This window comes from Anolis carolinensis, unplaced genomic scaffold (assembly GCF_035594765.1).
Source record: "Anolis carolinensis isolate JA03-04 unplaced genomic scaffold, rAnoCar3.1.pri scaffold_15, whole genome shotgun sequence".
Lineage (NCBI taxonomy): Eukaryota > Metazoa > Chordata > Lepidosauria > Squamata > Dactyloidae > Anolis > Anolis carolinensis.
In genome coordinates, this window is record NW_026943826.1 from 13,187,263 (window position 1) to 13,206,587 (window position 19,325).

General features: G+C 43.0%; 2 protein-coding genes across 3 annotated transcripts; one reads left to right on the forward strand and one right to left on the reverse strand.

Annotated features, from left to right (window-relative positions):
• Positions 1–938: 938 nt before the first annotated feature.
• On the reverse strand, positions 939–9,511 carry LOC134294534 (kelch-like protein 28). The gene is made up of 5 exons (XM_062966010.1): positions 9,413–9,511; positions 6,966–7,095; positions 6,728–6,806; positions 4,434–4,661; positions 939–2,567 (listed from the first exon to the last, which is right to left on the reverse strand). Exons 2-5 carry the CDS (start codon positions 7,039–7,041, stop codon positions 1,076–1,078), a joined length of 1,875 nt encoding a protein of 624 aa, XP_062822080.1. The 5' UTR covers positions 7,042–7,095; positions 9,413–9,511; the 3' UTR covers positions 939–1,075.
• Positions 9,512–9,597: 86 nt separating this feature from the next.
• LOC134294504 (uncharacterized) lies at positions 9,598–18,819 on the forward strand. 2 transcript variants are annotated; one of them, XM_062965840.1, is made up of 10 exons: positions 9,598–9,850; positions 11,197–11,984; positions 12,668–12,701; positions 13,000–13,177; positions 14,000–14,103; positions 14,216–14,387; positions 15,724–15,827; positions 15,940–16,111; positions 17,402–17,511; positions 18,728–18,819. In XM_062965840.1, exons 2-9 carry the CDS (start codon positions 11,967–11,969, stop codon positions 17,508–17,510), a joined length of 891 nt encoding a protein of 296 aa, XP_062821910.1. In that variant the 5' UTR covers positions 9,598–9,850; positions 11,197–11,966; the 3' UTR covers position 17,511; positions 18,728–18,819. The 2 variants fall into 2 exon arrangements, with proteins under 2 accessions (XP_062821910.1, XP_062821911.1); XM_062965841.1 differs by lacking the exon at positions 9,598–9,850 and having other exon boundaries at positions 10,286–11,984.
• The last annotated feature ends 506 nt before the right edge of the window (positions 18,820–19,325 follow it).

The following is a 19,325-nucleotide window of genomic DNA, read 5'->3' on the forward strand; positions in this document are numbered from 1 at the left end:
CTGCAATGGCGTTATTCCCAGTAATTGAAATAAGCAGACAGAACTGTAAACAATATTGTACTATTCTGCAACTGCATTATTCCCACCAACTGAAATAAGCAGATAGGACTGTAATCAATATCGTACTATTCTGCAATATCGTACTATTCCTGCCAACTGAAATAAGCAGATAGGACTGTAAACAATATTGTACTATTCCACAACAACACTATTCCCAACAATTGAAATAAGCAGATAAGGCTGTGTTATTTCCACTAACTGAAATAAGCAGATAGGACTGTAAACAATATCGTACTATTCTGCAATATTGTACTATTCCTGCCAACTGAAATAAGCAGAAAGGACTATAAACAATATCGTACTATTCTGCAACAGCATTATTCCCACAAACTGAAATAAGCAGATAAGGCTGTAAACAATATCGTACTAGTCTGCAACTGTGTTATTTCCACTAACTGCAATGAACAGATAGGACTGTAATCAATATCATACTATTCTGCAACAGCGCTATTCCTAATAATAATAATAATAATTCTGCAATATCGTATGATTCCCGCCAACTGAAATAAGCAGATAGGACTGTAAACAATATCGTACTATTCTGCAACAGCGCTATTCCTAATAATAATAAAAATAATAATATAATTATTATATTATCATGTAATTATATTATTATTATTATTATTATTATTATTATTATTATTATTATATAAGGCCCATCTAGTCATTGATAGGTCTGAGAATCCATGAACAGCCACCCATGGAGTAGTTCTGTATATAGAACTACTATGCTGTGTTGGACCATAAAGTGTTGTGGACATTGTCTGAGGTGTGGTGATTAGTCCCCTTACCTGAAACAACGATAACAAAGATCCCGTTTCCCGTGTTGCGGTGTGGCGGAAAGCAATAATACAAAATGAGAAGCCGGACACAAGTGAGAAGGTAGGTAATTGCTAGTCCTGTTCTATACCTCTAAATAGAAGCGCCTACGGATTTCCCGGGTGTTTCTTGGGTGGAAGCCGTGATAAGCTGGATCCAGGGCGATCCGAAGAAGCGGAGTATTTCGACAACGCCTCTAGGAGGAGCTCGCCATTTCGATGGCGGTCAGGGCGACGGACGTCTTCCGGAAGAGGTCCAGGATGGGCTTCTTGGGCATCTTCATGGCGGTGCAGCCGAAGCCGCTGAGCCCCCAGCTGGTGAACGGAAGCCTCTCCTGGCTCTGGATCCACTTCGGGGTCCCCGGTTCCCAGTACAAAATAGTGTTGTAATATTCCTCGTAGTTCTCTCCTTCTAAGTTATTATATAAATAGGTGTTCTCTCCGCCGAGCACGTAGATGCGGTGCTTCCAGCGCACCACGGCCGCTCCGGCCAGCTCGAACGGCAGCTTGGGGACGGGCACACTCTTGTCCACCTTGCCGTCTCTGCCCAGGAAGAAGCACTTCCGGGTGCAGTGGATGTTCCCGGAATCGGGCCACCGCTCGCTGTGGTGCCGGCTCCGGCTCCGGTAATAGCCGCCGATGACGTAGATCCCGTTGCTCATGGCCACGGCGCCGGACCAGTAGCACTCGTTCTCCAGGAAGACTTGGACCCAGATGTCGATGCCGATTTCGTAGATCAGGACCTTCCGGGACGCGAACCAGGAACCGACCGAGTTGGTGACCCCGCCGATGAGGTAGAGCTTGTTCTTCAGGACGGCGGAGGCGAAGTGGCTGAGGGCGAAAGGCAACCGGGCGATGGGAGACCAGGACCGCGTCTCCAAGTCGAAGCACTCGGCCGTGTCCAGGTATTCTTCGTATTTGCGCCAACCTCCTATCGCAAAGAGCTTCTGGTTGCAGGCCAGGAAGCCATGGGACGCTCGGGCCACGGACATGGAAGGCAGCTGAGTCCAGCGGCCCCGCAGCGGGTTGTATTCGTGGAACGTATCGGAATACGTGTCGTCCGTGTGCACGCCGCCCGTGACGTACAACTTGTCGCCCAGGGCCACGCAGCGGGCGCAGTACAGGCACTTTAGCAGCGGCAGCTTCTCCCACGTCTCCATTTGCGGGTCGTAGCAGCCCACCTGGAAGTCCTTGGTCTTCAAGTCGGGGCCGTCCATGTTGTAGAGGTCCACGCAGACGATGCAAGTGGCGTACATCCCCCGCCGCAGACCCCCGCTTTGCCGGAGCCGCTCCTGCCGGTTGAGGCGGCGCCAGCGCAAGCGGAGCTCCCGGCAGCCGGCCAGCTCGACCTGGACCTCCCGCAGCTCCTCCGGGGTCAGGAGCGGGAGCCGGACGCAGGTCATCAGATGCCCGAGCAACGGGAAGCGGACGGCGTTCTGGGCCGTCACCCAGCGCCGCACTGCGCGATAGACGGGAAGCTCGGAAGCAATGGCCAAGCTGTCGGAGGACAGGATGCTCGTCAAGGTGCTGGGGTTCAAGTTGAGGAAGCTCTTGTCCTCCTGGGAGAGGCGGCGGAAGTGCAGGTTGACCAGGCTCTTGGCTTCTTGGAAGAGAGCCGGGTCGTTGTGCGCGTAGCCCAGTTCGTAGAGGCGGAGGCAGTTCTCCGGGGAAAGGTGGTCCAAGAGGAACCTGAGGAGAGACACACACAGAGGTAGTTTTCAAGTGTAGCCGAACAAAATTTTTGCGCACCCCCCTAAACAAATCACTGAAAAATAAAAGCGTTGGATAAGCGTTGGAGGGATTAAGTAAAAGCCTATTAAACATCAAATTACACTAAGATTTTACAAATTAAGCTCTAAAACATCATGTTTTACAACAAATCAACAGAAAAAGCAGTTCAATACTTTGCGGAGGCAGGCCGCAGGAGACAGGAGTTGCCTCGATGGCGCCCCCCAACAAGATGGCAACTGCCTAGTTGGCCTAGTGGTTGAACCGCCTCTGGACACACATGGGACGGATTAAGACCGAGCTAGCTAGCTTGGGTCCAAGTTTATCTCTGGAGTCTTCTATCTGAACTATGTGTTTTGACCTCTTGCCAGGGCAGGAATCTACCATACATTTTAGTGTTTCAATATCATCATTATCATCATCATCATCATCATCATATTATTATTATTATTATTATTATTATTATTATTATTATTATTATTATTATTATTATTATTGTATGACACAGCAAACAAGATAGACATGCTGGATTTCGTATCACAAAATCTCAAGTCAAACGCTTCCCAAGTGTCTAGGACTGTGTGATTATTATTATTATTATTATTATTATTATTATTATTATTATTATTATCGTGTGACACAGCAAACAAGATAGACATGCTGGATTTCGTATCACAAAATCACAAGTCGAACACTTATTATTATTATTATTATTATCATTTTTGCCATTATTATAATAGACTAGCTGTGCCCAGCCACACGTTGCCCTGGCGTAGTCTGGTGGTATGGAAAATAAAGTACAGTAGAGTCTCACTTATCCAACACTCACTTATCCAACGTTTTGGCTTATCCAACGCATTTTTGTAGTCAATGTTTTCAATACATCGTGATATTTTGGTGCTAAATTCGTAAATACAGTAATTACTACGTAGCATTATTATTATTATTATTATTATTATTATTATTATTATTATTATTGTATGACACAGCAAACAAGATAGACATGCTGGATTTCGTTTCACAAAATCACAAGTTGAACACTTCCCAAGTGTCTAGGACTGTGTGATGTATTATTGTTCTTATTATTATTATTATTATTATTATTATTATTATTATTATATTTTATGACACAGCAAACAAGATAGACATGCTGGATTTCGTTTCACAAAATCACAAATCGAACACTTCCCAAGTGTCTAGGACTGTGTGATGTATTATTGTTATTATTACTATTATTATTATTATTATTATTATTATTATTATTATTATTATATTTCATGACACAGCAAACAAGGTAGATGTGCTGGATTTCATATCACAGAATCACAAGTCGAACACTTCCCAAGTGTCTAGGACTCTGTGATGTATTATTATTATTATTATTATTATTATTATTATTATTATTATTATTGCCATTATTATTATAGACTAGCTGTGCCCAGCCACACGTTGCCGTGGCGTAGTCTGGTGGTATGGAAAATAAAGTACAGTAGAGTCTCACTTATCCAACATTCACTTATCCAATGTTCTGGATGATCCAACACATTTTTGTAGTCAATGTTTTCAATACATGGTGATATTTTGGTGCTAAATTCGTAAATACAGTAATTACTACGTAGCATTACTGCGTATTGAACTACTTTTTCTGTCAAGTTTGTGGTATAACATGATGTTTTGGTGCTTAATTTTGCACATAGCAGCGTCTACTTATAAAAGTAGCGTAATGGTATAGAGTGTGAGAAAAGCGCAACAGCGTTATACCAATTTGTAACCCAGCAAATAAGCTTCTACATTCAAGATTCTCCACTCTTCAAGTGGCCGGTCTACCTGGAGCAACTCTCTAGCAGTGGGAGGATCTGGAGCCTGCTGGCCGCCACAAACAGGTCTTCGGCCGTCTCCGGGGTGAGGGCAATCTCCTCCGTGTAGTAATAATTGACCACCGCTTGGACGACGGTGGGGTCTATGTCCTGCAGCAGAACCTCCCCATCTTGAGATTCCCGGAAGGAGTTGGAAAACATGGCCCGGAAGTAGGGGTTGATGGCGGCCAGGAGCATCCTAGTCAATAGAAGGAGCAAAGTCAGTTTGTGGGTGAGATTGTTGCAGAAATCAGGCAGAAAAATGCTGTATTAGATAGGAATGCATTGAATGTTCCTCCAGTGTGTGGAAAAATACAGTTCTAATGAACATGTGGACATTGATGGCCAGAAACAAGGATTCACTCCGTGATTGAAAACAGCATGTTTACAACTGTCACGCCCAGGCAGCAGAGCACTAGAACCAATACACTGAGGCCAATAACAATCTAATATCTTCATTAAGGAAATAGTAAGGTGGAATAAAAGTGCACAGAGAATAAAGTTCATCAATAGACCTTCCAGGAAAGGTCAAATATAGTCCAATAATATATTGTCCAGTATATGGTATTAGAGTTCAAAGTTATAATCCAAACCGAAACACACTCAACTTCAAAGCAGTTGAGTGGGGGAAATATCCAAGATTCTTCTAGAGTTCATAGTAAGTCCAAAGCAGGGAGTTGGATACAAACTGGGTACTTGGCATAAGATGCAAGGCTGGGTACACGGCAAGATAGAATCAAGAAGCACGGCAAGGCAAGGCACAAAGGAACTGGAGTTGCGGACTCAAACATAGTCCACACTTGGCTGGAACCGAAGCTATTCCGTAAGCTGATCTGTTGACTCCGCACGGACTTCTCAGTGCGGGGAACTTTTAAAGAACTTCCAATCTCTCTGCAAGGCAGGTGTTCAGAGCTCCTTTTCCCAAGGGAAAAGAGCTGAGCCAACAACTATGTCCAGATGTGATCCTCCTCAAAACTTCTCAGGGGAAAGAAGCTAATTAAAAGATTGTCTGGCTGCTACCCGGGCGCTCCTCCTTGTTTGCGTTTTTTCCGAGCGACTAGTCTCAAAAAACTCCTTTCTCGAAAAAGGGGGAGAAGCGCTGGGAATAGGCGCCTGTTCAAGGTCTGTGGTAATAAGTTCCTGGTCGGTATTGTCAACAACTGGCATCTGGAACTGAACATTCTCTTGCTGGGACGGCAAAAATCCCCTGTTCTCATCTTCATGATCCATCATGGCGCTAGGGTCAGGACTCAGAGGTCCAGGGGACATCACAACACCGTCAAAGACAATTATTCTTTAAGAGGTAAAACACAATGGTTCCTTATGTTAAGAAGGAAGGAAAATACAGTTCTAATGGACATGTGGTCACAGCCACAGACATTGATGACCAGATACAGGGATTTACTCTGAGGTTGAAAACAACATGTTTACACTGTCAACGGCAATGATTCTTTAAGTTAAGAGGTGAAACACAATGGTTCCTTATGTTAAGAAGGAAGGAAAATACAGTTCTAATGGACATGTGGTCACAGCCCATTCTACTGTCATCTAGACATTGATGACCAGATACAGTGATTTACTCTGAGGTTGAAAACAACATGTTTACACCGTTAACGGCAATGATTCTTTAAGTTAAGAGGTGAAACACAATGGTTCCTTATGTTAAGAAGGAAGGAAAATACAGTTCTAATGGACATGTGGTCACAGCCCATTCTACTGTCATCTAGACATTGATGACCAGATACAGTGATTTACTCTGAGGTTGAAAACAACATGTTTACACCGTTAACGGCAATGATTCTTTAAGTTAAGAGGTGAAACACAATGGTTCCTTATGTTAAGAAGGAAGGAAAATACAGTTCTAATGGACATGTGGTCACAGCCCATTCTACTGTCATCTGGACATTGATGACTAGATACAGTGATTTACTCTGAGGCTGAACACAACATGTTTACACGGTCGAACACAATGATTCTTTAAGAAGTCAAACACAATGGTTCCTTATCCTAAGAAGGAAGGAAAACATCTCTCCGGGAACAAATGGAGTCAGCAAGATTTAGCTGCGAAACAACCTGTCAGTCATTTACAACTTTTCGGAACAACAACTTCAATAAAATCGCTCTACAAGAGACCTTTTTACTACCCAAAAGTGTGCCAGATCTGCTTGGGAATGCAGAGCCTCTTTTTAGTTTTAGAGACAGAGAAAGGTAAATATTGTAAATTTGGAAAGTATTCTCAAGACTTGAGAAAGAACTACACAATACCTGTGGCAAGGGAAGCGTTCGCTGTTGACCACAATGGTTGTATCGCAAAGAAGTTGTTCTTGGTGCAACTGCTGTAGCCCTACGGGAACAAGTGAAAGACTTGTCAGAGCAGAACTTCACAATAAACCAGAGACGTGGTTGGCGTATTCAGCCAGAAAAACGTGAACGAGGATTTGAAGCCAGAATCTCCGTCCAACACTCGTAACAATATACATCTTGGCTCTATATAGGGACCTACCCTTCCGTATATAGTGATCCAGAGGTTTGGGCTCCTCTCCCATGAGATCTTCATCTACGACCAGTGGCGAACTCATGATAGCGAGTCAAGTTGTTCTCGGTTTGTGAATTTGTATGGTTCTCGGGCATTCCTGCGGAAAGAAGACGGGAGGTGGAGTAGAAAACCAAGACGATATTATTGGGTCGGGTTCTGATCACTTCTGGGTTGGGTGAGCTCTTGAGGTGATCCACTTTCTTGGTGGCCAAAGGGTGGAGAGGAGACATCTTAGGTCTGGGGCTGGCTCGTATAATTACTTGTAGTTAATTTCTTAACTGGTTTTTTGGTGTTGTAAATTAGTTAAAGCGGTACCTAAATTTCCTACTTGACAGATGCAACTGTCTTTTGGGTTACTTAGGTTTCTGGATGAATGGATTTTAATCTTGGACATTCTTAAAATTTTATATAATGTGATTGTATTTTGTAATGGTATCTGTCTTATATGAACTGTTGTTTTGTAGATTGTTTTATATGAATTGTTGTTTTTACATTGTTTTTAGGCATTGAATTTTTGCCTAGTATTTACTGTAAGCTGCTTTGAGTCTCCTCGGAGAGAAAGGCGGGGTAAAAGTGATGTAAATAAATCAATAAATAAATAAATTAGGTCAACAACGAGCTATGCTATTTATAGGTCAGGAGCTCAATCCAACCTGGGCTTCAAACTCATGACTTCTCGATCAGTAGTAATTTATTGCAGCTGGCTACTAACCAGCTGTGCCACAGGTTGAGCATCCATTAACTGTAATTCTGAAAATTGAAAGACTCCAAAATTGTCCATACTGGTGGGTGAAAGAGTGACGACTTTGCTTTATGATGTACGTAGATGCACAAAATGGTTTAAAAATATATATATTATTGTCTCCGAAAAGCTGACGAATTCCAGGTTTAGACTTGGGTTCCATCTCCAAGACTATGTATATATAAGTATCACAAAATCCAAAACATGCAACAAGTCTGGCCCTAAAAATTTTGGGAATGGGAGACTCAATCTCCAGAAAATAGAATACTTTAATTTGATATACTTTAATCTCCAGAAAATATAATACTTTAATTTGATATAGCCAGCCACTGGGTTTATTCCCATCCCAGGTTGTCCTCTCATTAATCTGTAGCACTTTTTCACCTACCTCAGGTTTGAAATTTATACACTTTATTCAGTCTATTTTTAACTTGTGTTTTAATTATGTTTTTAAGTTTGCTATTTTACCTGTATGTGCAAATGTCTGTTTAATAATTGTATATGTTCCTGTACATCTGATGTGTTTTATATTGCTAACTGTTTTTATCTGGGTTCGACCCTTCAGGGAGATGGAGGCGGGGTATAAATAAACTATTATTATTATTATTATTATTATTATTATTATTATTATTATTATTACTTTATTTGTCACATGTTTTGCATACCCTGTTTCCCTGAAAATAAGACATCCCCAGAAAATAAGACCTAGTAGAGGTTTTGCTGAATTGCTAAATATAAGGCCTCCCCTGAAAGTAAGACCTAGAAAAGTTTTTGTTTGGAAGCATGCAGGATCGGTAAATGTACATACCATAGATTGTAGTACATGGAAATAAAGGTAGTAACAAGAAATAATAATAATAATAATAATAATAATAATAATAATAATAATAATAATATAACTTTATTCTTGTATCTCACCTCCATCTCCCAGAAGGGACTCAGGGCAGCTTACATAGGGATAAACCCAACAACAACATAAATGTACATACGAACAGAAATTTAAAACAGTAATTTTAAAACAGTATAGCAATCTATATATATAAAAGAGTGATGGCATCACGGCAGCGGACAAAACAATAAAAGTAAACACCCCACAACCTCGAAAATTGACAGCACAACCCCTCATCCATGCCTCTAGGTTGATACAACAAAAAGAAAAGAAAAATAAAGTCCTAATTAGAGGGAGAGCAATAATTGTTTTTATCCAATTGCTGCCAGTTAGAAGGCTAAGCTCCGCCCACTTGGTCTCCTAGCAACCCAGTCAGCCCAGGGGACCCTTGACCTTAACTACCACCAATTCCTCAATACTTTATTTCCCATACCACCATACTTTGCCACAGCAACGCATGGCCGGGCACAGCTAGTAAAATATAATATAGAAATTCTTGAAAGGATTCACAGTTTGGTTATGCTGGTTTGTGATGATAACTACTGTACAGAAGATAATAAATTTTCATTTTTAAAAAATTCAACCATAAATGTGAATTCTTCTTCGTGGAAAAATAAGACATCCCCTGAAAATAAGACCTAGCGCTTCTTTGGGAGCAAAAATTAATATAAGACACTGTCTTGTTTTCGGGGAAACAGGGTAGTACCGATGTGATAAGGATCTTACAAGGCTCTGCTAACATCATCGGCGAATAGATTTATGTCCATTCTCTCATTCCCTTACCTGTGTCCAGATGTGATGTGTAAATCTGTGCTGCCTTCCCCCAAAATGCTTGGAGGCCACCTTTGCCCTCCTGAAACTGAGCCCCACCAGCCCCTCTCCCATTGGTCTTCCTGGGGCAGGTGTGTCATAGTGCATTTTGCATAGGCACCCCCTCCCATTGTGTGCCTGCCTACTGAGAGGGGCGAGGAGGCAGCAAAGGCCAACATGAAGGACTTGGCAAGGAAGATTTGACCTTATTTCGGAGACCAAACTTGGCACGAAGACTCAATATGCCCAGATTTGAACAGCGGTGGAGTTTGGGGAAAATAGACCTTGGCATTTGGGAGTTGTGGATGCTGGGATTTATAATTCGCCTACAGTCAACGAACTTCACCAACGATGGACTTGAACCAAACTTGGCCCGCAGAACTCCCACAGCCAATAGAAAATACGGGAAGGGTATGGTGGGCATTGACGTTGAGTTTGGGAGTTGTAGTTCACCTACACCCAGAGAGCACTGTGGACTCAAACTATTTATTTATTTATTTATTTATTTATTTGCTACATTTATATCCCGCCCTTCTCACCCCGAAGGGGACTCAGAACGGCTTACAAATTAAATTTACGTACAACATTATATTATTAGCACAGCACAATACTGGTAATAAATTCCTATATTGTACTGTATCAATATATTGTAATATTTTTAGTAATATTACATGTAACATATAATATATAATTAATATTATTGTATTGTATTATTAGTCTTATATCGTATTACAATATAATAATATTATGAATATTATATGTGTATACCATATGTTATAATAATTATATATTATTGTAAATTATATATATATATATACTAGCTGTGCCCGGCCACGCGTTGCTGTGGCAAAGTATGGTGGTATGGGAAATAAAGTATTGAGGAATTGGTGGTAGTTAAGGTCAAGGGTCCCCTGGGCTGATTGGGTTGCTAGGAGACCAAGTGAGTAGAGCTTAGCCTTCTAACTGGCAGCAATTGGATAAAAACAATTATTCCTCTCCCTCTAATTAGGACTTTATTTTTCTTTTCTTTTTGTTGTATCAACCTAGAGGCATGGATGAGGGGTTGTGCTGTCAATTTTCGAGGTTGTGGGGTGTTTACTTTTGTTGTTTTGTCCGCTGCCGTGATGCCATCACTCTTTTATATATATAGATATATAGATATATATATATACACACACAATGATGGATCTGGAACAAACTTGGCACCCATACTCAATATGCCCAAATGTGAACACTGGTGGAGTTTGGGGAAAATAGACCTTGACATTTGGGAGTTGTAGTTGATGGGATTTATAGTTCGCCTACAATCAAACAACTTCTTGAATCCCACTAATGATCAAATTGGGCACTTGTATAAATGTCTCTATATACCCATGGCCTTTATATCTGATGTGAGAGAGCAAACTCTACTGACATCCTCTCCGGTGGAAGTGAGTAAACCCTCCATCCTTTGCCTCCATCCCGTTTGTGTCTTGTTCGATCCTTCGGAGACGAGACACGCCGGGACTCTGTACCCGCAAATCCACGGAGGCTGAAGTCACTTCCCATCCCGAGGAAGATGGATGATTGTCATTTCAATAAATACAGACGAACCCGCAATGCTCTCCGGGCTGGCAATCCAAGATGGAAGGCGCTCTTGCACAACTGTTGTTGCATTGAGATTGCCCGATTTTGTAAAGGTCAACCACCCGTTGATTTCTGTGTTAGAAGTCCCTCGGAGTGTTAAGGAAATACTTAGATATTTGACATTTTTTTAGGCCCGGCTTCCTCATTCTGGTGCTCGAAATACACACAAAGGGGATTCTACGGGGAAGCAACGGGAGGCAGGAACGAGTTGCAAGATCCAGTTTTGTGAGATTTCAGGGATTTTCCGGTCTTGAAAAGACACACATTGCTGTGTTTCGATCCGTGAATAAAAAAAATCAGTTACAATTACATATTCCAACAAGACTGACAACAGACCTCGTAAAACTACAGCTCACCTGATTCAAGGCACGGAGCCGAGTGCTGTCGATCTGCATTATTATTACAATATAGACCAATCCGTTGATAGGACAACTCTAATTTACGTTGTTGGGTTATCCAAAAAATCCAAAAAATTGCGTTCGAGCAATATCCGAGGGTGCCTCTACACTATAATTAAAGCACTTCGATATCACTTTAACAGCTATAATAATGATTATTATTGTTATTATTATTATTATTGCCATGGCTCAATGCTACGGAATATCGAGCACATTCTCGGGCAGCGAAGGACGAAGACCCAGTCAAATCGGAACTCAAAGTGCATTAAATGAACAGTGTAGACACTCCTCTGGTCTACCTTCCGTCACTTGGGGAAATGGGGAAAAACTGAAAAGAAAAAGAAAACCTGATGTCAATAGAAGAAGATCCAGTTTTGCCTCGTGTTTGTACTTGGAAGGAGTGGTTTCCCCAGAGTGTATATAAGTCGTGCCAGTCTTTCCAAACTTTGTGTGCCGAAAATAATAAGAGACGTCCGTAGGACCTTCTCCAGACAAGAACCACGATGAAGCCTCAATGTTTGGTGAGTTTCCTTTGAAATCAGTAGCGTCCATTAACTAGATATTAGATGTGTGCAAAGCAGCGGAAATCGAAGACGCTTCGTCATTGTTTTGTTAGGATTTGTTCCATTCAACAATTACGAGGCTGATTTCTCTGTCGTTTTTACGGCTATCAGGATGAGACTTGGCACACTCGTAAACAACACGTACGGCTTTAAACTAATACTTTTGGGGAGGAAAGGCAAATAAAATTCCTTGCAAAACCGCAACTCCCACAATTCCGGGATTGTGCCTTTTCCCAATAATACTGGGAGCTCTACGGAAACTTGTCGGAACTCTTGAAAACTTTGGGAAGAAGGTTCAATGTTGGAATCTGAAATTCAGATTTTAGAACGAAAACGCTGAAAGACCAAATTAAGCCGAACATTCTGAGTTGAACCCTTGGGTTCCTAAAATATGTAATATTTAATTCGATGTTTTAATACCGTGTTGTGTTTTTTTTTTCTTTTTCGGTTATTGTGTATATTTTGTTATTGGTTTTGTTACTGTTCTTTGATGTATCATATTTTATCATTGCTTTGTATTTGATTTTGCTGTAAGCTGCCCCGATGGAGGCAGGATATAAATAAACATTATTATTATTATTATTATTATTATTATTATTATTATTATTATTATTATTATTCTCACGTTTTCACCTCCTTAGCTTCTCGTGATCCTTCTCGTCCTTCCAACAAGGGGTAAGTAGATACCTTCTCCCTTCTCTCTGTAGTTTTTACGGTGTCGTGAATTAGTTAAATTAGCCTTCCTGCATAAATTTCCTACTTGACAGATGCAACCGTTTTTTGAGCTGCTTAGGTCAAAAGCGAGCTAGGATATTAAATGGTCGGGAGCTCAATCCAACCCAGGATTAATCTCGTGAACAGTCAAGTCAATAATGGCTCCGTCTTCTGTTTGGTTGGTCCAACGAAGATGTCACCCATGTTTACCCTGGATAGGACTCAGGGCTGTTTCCTCCCTAATATCTTTCCTTCTCAGCTTCTTCTTGCGTGACCCGTTGGTTCGATCGGGACGACCCGTCAGGAGTGGGAGACTTCGAAACCACTGTCGACTTGAGGAAGGAGTATCCCGGGCAGATTTGCTCAAATCCCATTGAGATCGAAGCCCAGACCGTGGACGGGATCCCCGCAGGAAACACAGGACAGATATTTAATCCGTGAGTGATGCTATTTTGGCCCTACACACCCTATAGTAGCGGTTCTCATACAGTGCTCTGCGGAGCCCTTTTCGAAGCGTCTCTTGTGGAGCCCCAAGAAGTGTTTATATAATATACTAGCTGTGCCCGGCCACACGTTGCTGTGGCTAGGACTTACTTTTTCTTTTCTTTTTGTTGTATGAACGTAGAGGCGTGTATGAGAGGCTGTGCTGTCAATTTTTGAGGTTGTGGGGCATTTAGTTTAGTTGTTTTGTCCGGTGCCGTGATTCCATTACCCTTTTATATATATAGACTAGCTGTGCCCAGCCACACGTTGCTGTGGTGTAGTCTGGTGATTAGGATCCCTCTGGTTAGGAAGCAGCCTGGCTTTGAAGCTGCAAGACTGTTCCACCATGACAATGTGTTTTAAAATGGGTGTTAGGCTCCGGGCACAGCTACGACATCCTCTGGGTAATGTAGTTGTTTCTGCGCATGCGTGGTGAGCAATTGAGGGTTTTCTGTTATTTGGACTTTATTTCTCTATGTTTTTTTATTGAAAGACATAGATTGGATGACTATGTCTTTTGTGGCCAAATTTGGTGTGATTGGGTCCAGTGGTTTTGTTGTTTACTCTGTGGGAAAAATGCACACCACACTTTTATTTATATAGAAGGTCTATACATCCCATTCAATCTGATTTGTCGTCAGGTCTACAGAGTGATCCTGTGTTAGAACGAGTCGGGAGGGTCTCACGATCCATTCCCGTTCTTGCTTTTTCGTTTATTCTGAATACGACTCCCAAGACTAACTTTCCGGACTGAGATTTCCTCTCTTTCTTGACAGGTTCAACGCCGCGGAAGGATTCGCTTGTGTCAACGCGGCGCAGAAAACCGGTTCCTGCCGGGATTACAGAGTCCGCTTCACCTGCCCTCCGGAGTTCTGCTCAGGTGAGCCTCCCTAGGGCGGCTTCGGTTGCATCTGCACCGCTGAGTTAATGCCGTCCAGGGCCCAGGGAAGGAGATCGTCCAACAGGTTTAGTCATTCTTTTTTCTTCTTTAGGATGCACAACACGTTGGTTCGACCGGGACGACCCGTCAGGAGTGGGAGACTTCGAAACCACCGTCGACTTGAAGAAGGAGTATCCCGGGCAGATTTGCTCGGATCCCATTGGGATCGAAGCCCAGACCGTGGACGGGATCCCCGCAGGAAACACAGGACAGATATTTAATCCGTGAGTGATGCTATTGGAGCCCTACACACCCTATAGTAGTGGTTCTTAAACAGTGCTCCGTGGAGCCCTTTTTGAAGCAAACGTTTTTTTTGTGGAGCCCCAAGAAGTGTTTATATAATATACTAGCTGTGCCCGGCCACACATTGCTGTGGTGTAGTCTAGTGGTTAGGATCCCTCTGGTTAGGAAGCAGCCTGGCTTTGAAGCTGTAAGGCTGTTCAGTGGTATTCAAGGTGGCCAACCGAGGATCCCCCTGGTTAGGAAGCAGCCTGGCTTTGAACCTGCAAGACTGTTCCACCATGACAATGTGTTTTAAAATGGGTGTTAGGCTCTGAGCACAGCTACGAGGTCCTCTGGGTCATGTAGTTGTTTCATTTCCTTAGGGGTCCTCTGCGCATGTGCGGTAAGCAATTGGGGTTTTTCTGTTATTTAGACTTTATTTCTCTAGGGTTTTTTGATTGAAAGACATAGATTGGATGACTATGTCTGTTGTGGCCAAATTTGGTGTGATTGGGTCCAGTGGTTTTGTTGTTTACTCCATGGGAATTATGCACATTACACTTTTATATATATAGATACTAGCTGTGCCCAGCCACGCGTTGCTGTGGCGAAGTCTGGTGGTCTGGGAAATAAAGTATTGAGGAACTGGTGGTAGTTAAGGTAAAGGGTAAAGGTTTTATCTTACATTAAGTCCATTATAAATGGGTTATATAGCTATGTGGAAGGGCCTTGAGTCTAAACTGCCATATAATCCAGTTCAAATCAGAAAATATAAAATTATAAATGGGTTATATAGCTGTGTGGAAGGGCCTTGAGTCTACACTGCCATATAATCCAGTTCAAATCAGATAATCTGTATCTTATAGGCAGTGTGGAAGAGGCCTAAGTGAGGCCTAACTCTGCCTGTCCCCTGGGCTGAGTGGGTTGCTAGGAGACCAAGTGGGCGGAGCTTAGCCTTCTAACTGGCAGCAATTGGATAAAAACAATTATTCCTCTCCCTCTAATTAGGACTTTTATTTTTCTTTTCTTTTTGTTGTATGAACGTAGAGGCATGGATGAGGGGTTGTGCTGCCAAGTTTAGTGTTTCTGGGATGTGTAGTTTTGTTGTTTTGTCCTAGGCTGAAATTTCATTACCCTTTTATGTATATAGAAGAAGGTCTATACATCCTATCCAATCTGATTTGTCGTCAAGTCTACGTAAACAATAACAGAGCGATCCTGTGTTAGAACGAGTCAGGAGGGTCTCACGATCCATTCCCGTTCTTGCTTTTTCGTTTATTCTGAATACGACTCCCAAGACTAACTTTCCGGACTGAGATTTCCTCTCTTTCTTGACAGGTTCAACGCCGCGGAAGGATTCGCTTGTGTCAACGCGGCGCAGAAAACCGGTTCCTGCCGGGATTACAGAGTCCGCTTCACCTGCCCTCCGGAGTTCTGCTCAGGTGAGCCTCCCTAGGGCGGCTTCGGTTGCATCTGCACCGCTGAGTTAATGCCGTCCAGGACCCAGGGAAGGAGATCGTCCAACAGGTTTAGTCATTCTTTTTTCTTCTTTAGGATGCACAACACGTTGGTTCGACCGGGACGACCCGTCGGGGAAGGGAGACTACGAACTCACCGCCGATCTCAGGAAAGAATATCCGAACGGGATCTGCGCCGAACCCGTAGCCATCAGTGTCCAGACGCTGGACGGGACTCCGGCCTCCCAGACTGGACAGACGTTTGCTGTGTAAGCAACTTCTTCTCATTTCTAGTTCGGACTAAAACCTAGAACGGTCTATCCATCTGTCCATCTATGCATCCACCCGCCTATCCACCTACCTGTCTGTCCATCCATCCATCTGTCCATCTACACATCCATCTATCCATCTCTCTATTCATCTATCCATCCATCTAGTCACCCATCTATCTATCCATCCGTCTGTCCATCTATCCGTCTATCATCCATCCATCCATCCATCCATCCATCCATCCGTCTACCCATCTACATATGTCTGTTCATCTACCCATCCATCTATCCATTGATCTATTTATCTGTCTGTCTATCCATCCATTCATCTATCTATCCATCCATCCATCCATCCATCAGTCTATCCATCTACCTGTCCGTCTGTCCATCCATCCATCTATCCATCCATCTATCTATCTATCCACCCATCTGTCCATCTATCCATCTACTTGTCTGTCTGTCCACCTGTCCGTCTATCATCCATCCATCCATCCGTCTATCCATCTACATGTCTGTCTGTCCATCTACCCATCCATCTATCCGTTGATCTATTTGTCTGTCTATCCATCCATTCATCTATCTATCCATCCATCCATCAATCCATCAGTCTATCCATCTACCTGTCCGTCTGTCCATCTATCAATCCATCCATCCATCTGTCCATCCATCCGTCCATCTATCCATCTACCTGTCCGTCTGTCTATCCATCCATCTATCTACCCATCTATCCATCCATCTAGTCGCCCATCTATCTATCTATCCATCCGTCTGTCCAGCTATCCGTTTATCATCCATCCATCCATCTGTCTATCCATCTACATGTCTGTCTGTCCATCTACCCATTGATCTATTTATCTGTCTGTCTATCCATCCATTCATCCATTCATCTATCCATCCATCCATCCATCAATCTATCCATCTACCTGTCTGTCTGTCCATCAATCCATCCATCTATCTACCTGTCCGTCTGTCCATCCATCCATTTATCCATCTGTCTATCCATCTACCTATCCATCCGTTGATCTATTTATCTGTCTGTCTATCCATCCATTCATCTATACATCCATCCATTCATCCATCCATCCATCAATCCATCAGTCTATCCATCTACCTGTCCGTCTGTCCATCTATCCATCCGTCTATCTATCCATCTATCCATCCATCCATCCATTTGTCTATTCATCTACCTGTCCGTCTGTCCATCCCTCCATCTGTCCCTGAAAGCCACGGAATCCAAGAGTGAGAAGGATTTCGGAAGGCAAAGGGCTCTGAGGTTCTCCCTGCTTTCAGGTTCGACGCCACGGAAGGCTTTGCCTGCGTCAACCAGGACCAGGTGTCGGAGGGAAAGTCCTGCCGGGACTACAAGGTCCGGTTCAGCTGCCCCAAGAGCTTCTGCTGAGGTGGGTCTGTGAGGGATTCATGGAGGGACTCAGGGTGGGAGGGGACCTCAAAGGTCATCCAGACCAGACCCTTGCAGCCTTATGGAGACCTGAAGGAACCACGTGCAGTCTTTGCTCCTCTATCTATCCATCCATTGATCCATCTACCTGTCTGTCTGTCCATCTATCAGTCCATCTATCTATCCATCTGTCTATCCATCTACCTGTGTGTCCATCCATCCAACTGTCTTGTCTGTCCATCTATCCATCTATCTGTCCATCTATCCATCCATCAGTCTGACTATTCATCCATCTGTCTATCCATCTACCTAACTGTCCAGCCATCCATTGATCCATCTACCTGTCTGTCTGTCCATCCATCTATCAGTCCATCTATCTATCCATCTACCTGTCTGTCCATTCATCTACCTGTGTGTCCATCCATCCAACTGTCTTGTCTGTCCATCTATCCATCTATCTATCCATCTATCCATCCGTCTGTCTGACTATTCATCCATCTGTCTATCCATCTGCCTAACTGCCCATCCATCTATCCATCCATTGATCCATCTACCTGTCTGTCCATCTATCAGTCCATCTATCTATCCATCTACCTGTGTTCTTCCATTGATCTATCTGTCCATCTGTCTGTCTGTCTATCGATCCATCCATCCATCCATCCATCCATCAATTGATCCATCTACCTGTCCATCTATCCATCCGTCTGTCTGACTATCCGTCTATCCATCTACCTAACTGTCCATCCATCTATCCATCCATCCATCCGTACATCTATCTATCCATCCGTCTGTCTATTCATCTGTCCATCCATCTATCCAGCCATCCGTCTGTCTATTCATTCATCTGTCTATCCATCTACCTGTCTTTCCTTCCATCTAACTATCTAGCCATCTATCTACTCATCCATCCATCCGTCTGTCTATCCATCTGTCTGTCTGTTCAACTATCTATCTGTCTATCCATCCGTCTGTCTGTCCAACCATCTGTCGATCTGTCTGTCTGTCCATCCATCCATCTATCGGTCCATCCATCCATCCATCCATCCATCCCTCTATCCATCTACCTGTCTATCCAGGAGACAGAATTTGCCTTGAAGTATTATTATTATTATTATTATTATTATTATTATTATCGTCATCATTATTAATATATTATTAGGCATTATGAATATATTATTATTATGTTTATTAATCCTCCCACTTTTCTCCCCACAAAGGAGACCAAAAGTGGGATCCGAAGGCATGACGAAGAGGATCCCATCAACCGTTGCAATGGTTGGCAATAAAGGCATGAGAAAGACCAAAAAAAGTCTCCTGTTCCTGCTCTGAACGTGTCATTTCCTGCTTCGTTGTCCGGTCCAAACAATCAGGGCCAGCTAACACCTCCAAACAAAGGATTCATTCCCCCAGGCAGGAAGCAGCCAGGCCTTGCACCTGCAAGGCCATTCAATGCTAATCCATCTCTAATCTCAGGATGGTAAATAAAGAGCAACACTCAGAAGACAGGGGAATTCCAGGCAGGAAACAATCAGGGCCAGCTAACAACTCCCAACCAAGGGAGGAAGCAGCCAGGCTTTGCATCTGCAAGGCTGCTCAGTGCTAATCCATCTCTAATCTCAGGACGGTAAATAAAGAACAACACTCAGGAAACAGGAAAACTACAGACGGGAAACAATCAGAGCCAGCTAATACCTCCAAACAAAGGATTCATTCCCCCAGGCAGGAAGCAGCCAGGCTTTGCATCTGCAATGCCATTCAATGCTAATCCATCTCTACTTTCGGGACGGTCAATAAAGAGCAAGGCTCAGAATTCCA